Here is a 6,995-nt window from a genome sequence, read left to right on the forward strand (position 1 = left end):
AGGGAAATTCTGATTTTAAGGATTACAGTGTTTTGACCAGTAGTGTTGGGTCATCATCAGTTAACAATTAGATTCAATAAATCAGTTTGAAAAAGTTGCTGTAATTGTATTTTTGAATTTGTGTAATTAACTTGTAATATTTTTTTCCATGTAAATATGTTCATTAAACAGAAAATTTGAAATTAAGTCCGTAGCTTAAAAACAGAAATACAGAATTACAATTGCAATTTTTTAAGATAAGTAATGTTAAATTACATCATAAATATAAAAATAAAGAATAAAACGTGTAGTTTTACATTCTCGTATTAACAAGACGATACTCTATTTCTTGCTTTCTAACCCTATCACTGGCTTTTAGCAGTCTTATTATGTGATAAATAACTCTGAGACAAGACATTTGTAGCTTGTATTTTTAGATGTTTAGGTAAAAGCATTCTGAATACTCTATCACTTGAAGTTGTGAAGCCTAAAGTGGCAAGTTTTCAGCTGGTTTTTCCAGTTCAAACTGACCTTAGGAAAAATTATTTTCACTTTCAGTTGAGATAGGCTTGATATCAGTAACTCCACTTAAGAAGATATCTCATTATGATTTGTTTAATGCTTATAATACCATCACTTTCTATATGGATTTCAAGGAAATAGGTGGTGGTGGGGATTTTATATAAGTAAGTAGCCATGCAGGTAGCTCTGTTGTTAGCCTCTTCCACTAGCTAATGGAAGAGGAAGTTGGGTAGCATTTTAAACAACTATTTAATAATATATTTTTAATGGCTTTCTTAATTAAGTTCTTTTATACTATTTTGTTATTGTTTTTTTTTACTTTTCTTAGACTGCTCTGCACTTGAGGTGCACCTTTAAGGCCAGGATGATTAAAATATTTCATTTGGTTTATGGTTTGAAAAAAACATTATAATAATTCTTTGTCTACTTATGTCTTTCTATTGACCTGAACAGCATAAACCTAGTATTTCAACTAGTGCTTCAGCATGTAATCTTCGGCCCTCCGAAGGTCAGGATGCCTCTCTTCTGGGCAGCTGGGACTCTGTTTTTACACCACCCAGTCCAGCAGTACCTACGAGTCAGCGTCCCCCAAACGTCACTATGCCACGAAATGCTTCTACTCCCAATCTTGAAGCACTAAAAGAAACTACTGATCCTTTTGCTGATCTTGGTAAACACATACAAACTTTTCTCCTTTTTTTTAATACTAAGGAAGTTAACTTTCATTCATTAAGTAGAAAAAAAAAATTAAAGTGCAGGGATAATCGTCATTTTGTAGTTATTACTTGTAATCTTCTTGTCAGGTGGGTTTTAATTATATTAAACCTTAATGTCCCATCGTGGGTCAGTAGTAAGTTTACGGACTTACAAAGGTGAAATCTGGGATTTGATTTGCCATCGTAAACAGAGCGCAGATACCCTATTGTAGGGCTTTCTGCTGAAGTAAGAACAAACAAACCTTATAATTTTTGTTTAAAATAAGAAACTATAAAATTCAACACTTTTATAAATCAACTATAACCTTTGCTGCAAGGCAGATGGATTGCATTCAGAAATAGATAGTGTGATCTATTATTAATGCTCTGTACTCTTAAGTTTACTGTTTTCATACAAATATTTTACATCTGTTGATTTAGGGAATCTTACAGCCACTTTTGGACAGGCCACACAACAAAACTTTGGCACTTGGCAGCAATGGACCACTACATCTAACCTCTCTACTAATGCCAGTCCTCAACATATGTCACACCCCCAGTCGTATGGAAGTAGTGGTCCCAGTGCATTTACACAAACAGCAGGGTTGAGCTCCCAGCAGCCTAAGCCATGTGCTGGAGCTGCTGCATCTTCACAGAAAGTTGATTACAGCCGCAACAACTTTGCAAGCGTGTTTGGAGAAAGGGACGAAAGGGGAGCAAAAAAGGGTTTTGGTAATTTAAAACTTTTTTTAACATATTAAAAAAATGATTGGTGCTGAATCATTGTGAAACAAATTATTTTAAGAATTTATAAAACTTGAAAATCACTTTCACTATTCATATTAATTAGAGCTAAAAGAATATTAAATAGGTAAAGTATAAATTGGAAAACATTGTTCAAACTAAGAGTTTAACCCTTTCTCTAATAGGTAAGTCAATGTGCTTATCTCTATGACAATATAATACCATGTCTTTACCTCTTTTGCTCTTTGATTTGTATATTATTTAACTCTTTCTGGTTTGTTAAAATATTTTTTACAGTTTTATTAAAGAAAATTACTTCACAATAAATGACTAGAAGATATGCATCTCAGTGATATGGATAACTGTTACTTGATTGTCCATTATGTATTACTTTATTCTGAACAATAACTGAAACGTTTAGTTTAGGTGTGTTTTGTTCATTTCTATGTATATTAAGTGTGGAGAACCACAACTTACAGGTTTGTGACATGTTAAAGGACTTGAGTCTTGTTTGTTCTTTGATCCAGTACATCACAACCTACAGGTTCGTGACATGTTAACCCTACCACCACGTGTCACAGGCCATGTCATTGCTTTTGTTGACTTACATTCAAAATGTTATTGAACTACTATTTTATGGATTTATGTCAATAATTTTGGTATCAAATTGTATATTATAATCCAGATTTTAGTATTATACATTACTTAAATTTTTAATTTAAAAGAACACACCTAAATCTCGTTTTTGTGTGTAATGTACTATGTTGAATGCAGCATTGGTTCAAATTTTATGTTTGTTATGTCCAAATACAAAGTCTGTAGTTTCATACAAATTAGGAACTCAAAATACTGATATTGACAAGCTAGAATATAAAATAAGAACCTCCTGTCTTTTCTATTTGCTGTGATATTGCTTCATGTACTAAATTAAACACAATGGCCCCGACCACCTGTTTCTATAATTTTTGAAACGCTCGGTTACGTAAACCTACTTTTGTCTATGATGTGTAAATAACCAATCAAAAGCTCAGAATATCCCTCATGTGGTTCTCTGAGCCTTTGCAAAGTACTTGCATGGGAAATCCTTTCTTTTCACTCTGGATTCGAAGTGGGTAAGTTGACACTTTAGTGAGCTCAAAATTTCTTATATTTTTTTTAGACTCAAATACAGCTTAGTTACTAAGTTTGATAAATTATAGTGGAATTCTAGATATTGATAAGAGTAATTTATGATTTTTGGTTATTTCAAATGTGTGTGTGTATATATATATATATATATATATAAACCTAAAAAAAAATTATTTCTTTTCACATCCTTCACGTGCAATATTTGATAAGGCTTGGCAACCTACGGCAAGCAGCAGATGAGTACAAAATTCGTAACTAGAAGAGATAATTGTTTGCTATACTTCTTTATTTACTGTTCTATGTTTTAAGAAAAATAAGTTTTAGAACTTATTTGTAAATAGTAATAATGTATATACATATATTGTGTATAATAATTGAAATGTGACTGTATTTTACAAAATACTAGTCTACTAAAACACAGCCAAGACAGGCCACTTTGTATAGACTAAAGGTCAGTTTTATATTATTGGATACGGTAACATGAGTGCGCGTGCACCTTGTCATTGTAACTTCTGTATTATTAGTGAGGCAAGGCTGAAAGATCAATATAATAAAAGTAATAAATAAATGTTATGAGATTGAAGCTATTTAGACTAAACGTTTGTGTTTTCATATTATAACTTATAGTCATATTAGAATGAAAAAAGCAAAATTTATATTTATTTCTAATTTTTTTTATGGTGGTTATGAGGTTGATCAAATTGATGGACCCCCATATAGTTAGGGTAAAGAAAATAACAGACAAAATATAAAGTTTTACTGAAAACAAATGTTTGAAATGTATTTAGGAGGTTTTAGAGATTACAAAAAATAATACTTGAGATTTTTGGGATGAAGAATAGATTTTAATCATGACATATAAATCACTTCGCACTCAGACTAGTAATAATGAAACAGACTCGATATTTTCATAAACAAATCTTTAGTTAAAATGTTTCATTAAAAAAATCTGATTTTTTATGTTCAAAAGACTTAGAATCATTACTAAAAGTCTACCAAATTTTGTGAACATACTGCATTAAAAGTTATGATATAAATGTGTATATGAACTCGTGTATTTTATACCAAGTCCGTCACAAAAGGGTTAAAGGACTTGAGTCTTGTTTGTTCTTTGATCTAGTATACCACAACCTAAAGGTTCATCACATGTTAAAGGACTTGAGTCTTGTTTGTTTTTTGGTCCAGTACACCACAACCTAAAGGTTTGTAACATGTTAAAGGACTTGAATCTTGTTTGTTCTTTGGTCCAGTACACCACAACTTATAGGTTTACAACATGTTGTAGAACTTGAGTCTTGTTTGTTCTTTGATCCAATACACCACAACCTAAAGGTTCGTGACATGTTAAAGGACTTGTTTGTTCTTCCAGTATTGTTAAGGGGCTTTATATTATTTTTCAATCAATTTTTTCATCACAAATAGTATTTGTAGTTTCTGAATTTGATTCAGGATATACAGTGGAAATGGTTCTCATTTAGTTGGAATGTGGTGTTGTTAAGTTTTCTTGCTCTTTTTATGTTATCAAATTGTTTTTTTAACTAAAATTGATGCTATTACAGCTATAAAAACAATAGGCCTAAAACCAGCTTTTGGCATTTAAACCTTAGCTATAACAATATTTTGTATGTGAGCATCCATATAAAACCTTGATTATTTTGTACTGCAGAATGTGTTTTTTTCACACAATAAGCTATATATTGAATGAAATAAATTGAGCTAATACGTTTTTTTTTTCTTCATTATTATTTAATCAGGTCCAAAGCCTTTAGTTAATGAAGATGAGTTTGAGGACCTATTAGGATCACAAGGATTTTCAGGATTTGGCAGAAAAGATGTTGGACCAAAGACAATAGCTGATATGAGAAGAGAGGTTCTAGCTAAAGATATGGATCCTGAGAAACTTAAGGTTTGAAGTTTGTTTTTTTTAGTAGATAAGGCTAATTGAGATTATTAATAAATTTTATATATCATTGAAGTTTTTTTTTATAAAAAAAAAATGATTTGTCTGATAAGTTATTATGGCTTCATGATCAAAATTGTTTTGTACATTTTGTCAAATTCTGATCAAGCTCTTTTTTTTTAGATTTAAAAAGTAAATTAATACTAACCACATCATATAGTTCTAAGTTATTACATCTTGAAAAAATGTTAACTTTGGTTGATTCTTTGTTTTTTAATGATAAAAACACAGTTTCTTTTCAACTGATATTTTGTCTTCTTGCCCCCCACTGGCACAGCTATAAGTCTGTGGCTTTTAATGCTAAAATTCAGGTTTTGATACCCATGGAAGGCACAGCACAGATGGCCCATTATGTAACTTTGGGTCACATATTACTAGTGGCTTCAAAGAGTTAATTAAACATAGCATAGTTACCCATAAAACTATTAGACACCTGGGTTAAGTAAAAAAAGAATAGTGGTTGGCACTATGGTATGAATTATTAATACAATCTTCTATGCTTTATAAGAAAAAGTTGTATTTCAATTAGAACAAAAAAAAATTGCTTATAAAATGGTTTACTCCACAGCTTCAGAAAACTTGTAATTTAACACTTCCTGGTTTAGTCAAAATAGATTGCTTTGACACACTGTAGGTAGAGTGTTATGACTCATTTCAGGAAGAATATCATGACTTATTCCAGGTAAGAGTGTCATGATTCATTCCAGGTAGAGTGCCATAACTCACCCATGGCAGAATGTCATGACTCACTCCATGTAGTGTTATTACTCACTCCAGGTATTGTCATGACTCAACCAAGCTAAAGTATCATGACTCACTTGTCATCAGAAATATTAATTATTGAAAATTGTAATTGTTTATTAAATAATGGGTTTGTAAGACTACTAAAAATGTGAGTTTATGTTCTTCAAAAGATTTTAGACTGGACACAGAGAAAAGAACGGAATATTCGGGCTCTTCTGTGCTCACTCCACACAGTATTATGGGAAGGTACTCGCTGGCAGGAAGTGGGAATGTACCAACTACTGACAACAGCAGATGTGAAGAAGTTTTATTATAAAGCATGTTTAGCAGTACATCCAGATAAAGTAAGAACTTAGTTTCATCTCCAAAAAAAAAAAATTAAGATACAGAATACATTTCTTTTTCCTTAGGAAAACCGAAATTAAGTTATCTCTAACAATATCTTAAAATGAAGTATAACTTATTAAACACTATTAATGTCAAATGATTATTTCTTTATGTTAACTAGTAAAGAATAGAATTATAAAAATTCATTGTATTACTTATGGGTTAGTACATTCAAAAGAAATAAAATATTTACTGGTAAGTTAAAGAATGTTTAATTTTAAATATAGAACTATTTAATACCTACTTGAAAAAATACCATATGGTCTTAATCTTATGTTTCTGCTAATGAAATCCTCTCATTATGTATTCATATACAAACATTTGGTTTTCTTTACTCATAGATTTTAATAAAGTTTCTGCTGTCATAAAAGAAAAGATTTAGTTGAAAGAAGAAACTAGAAGAGTTTTAAGATTATTAAATAAAAAAAAGCATAGTGAGTAATACTTTTAAGTTTACAAACTAGAAGAGTATGGTGAGTAATGTTGTAAGATTACTGAATAGGAGAGTATATTGATTAATGTTTTAAGATTACAAGTATAGAATAATTTTTTCCAACCCTGTTTTGTATTGTAAGTTATTAGTTGAATTAAATAGTTATTCAAATCAACTATGAATAAGTCATTCTACTAAACATAAAATGGGTGTTTTGACCCTAAAATTGGTCTTTATATTTTTTCATTATTTCTACTATAGCAAGTAGGCACAGAGAATGAATCACTTGCTAAACTCATCTTTGTGGAGCTAAATGATGCATGGAGTGAATTTGAGAAGCAGCCCCAATGAAGTTCATTCTAGTCCAGACAGATAGAATAATTGTTTTGGAACTTTTGAAATA

At 30.7% G+C, this 6,995-nt stretch overlaps 1 protein-coding gene across 1 annotated transcript in view; it reads left to right on the forward strand.

Moving 5' to 3' along the window:
* The window catches only part of LOC106460874 (cyclin-G-associated kinase-like), a 42,299-nt gene extending 35,310 nt beyond the window's left edge, over positions 1 to 6,989 (forward strand). The window contains exons 21-25 of the mRNA XM_013920629.2: positions 955 to 1,171; positions 1,638 to 1,928; positions 4,823 to 4,974; positions 5,943 to 6,116; positions 6,854 to 6,989. Coding sequence (XP_013776083.1) covers positions 955 to 1,171; positions 1,638 to 1,928; positions 4,823 to 4,974; positions 5,943 to 6,116; positions 6,854 to 6,943 — 924 coding nt within the window. The 3' untranslated portion in view covers positions 6,944 to 6,989. The remainder of the gene's footprint in view (positions 1 to 954; positions 1,172 to 1,637; positions 1,929 to 4,822; positions 4,975 to 5,942; positions 6,117 to 6,853) is intronic.
* Positions 6,990 to 6,995: the final 6 nt, after the last annotated feature.

This window comes from Limulus polyphemus, unplaced genomic scaffold (assembly GCF_000517525.1).
Source record: "Limulus polyphemus unplaced genomic scaffold, Limulus_polyphemus-2.1.2 Scaffold852, whole genome shotgun sequence".
Lineage (NCBI taxonomy): Eukaryota > Metazoa > Arthropoda > Merostomata > Xiphosura > Limulidae > Limulus > Limulus polyphemus.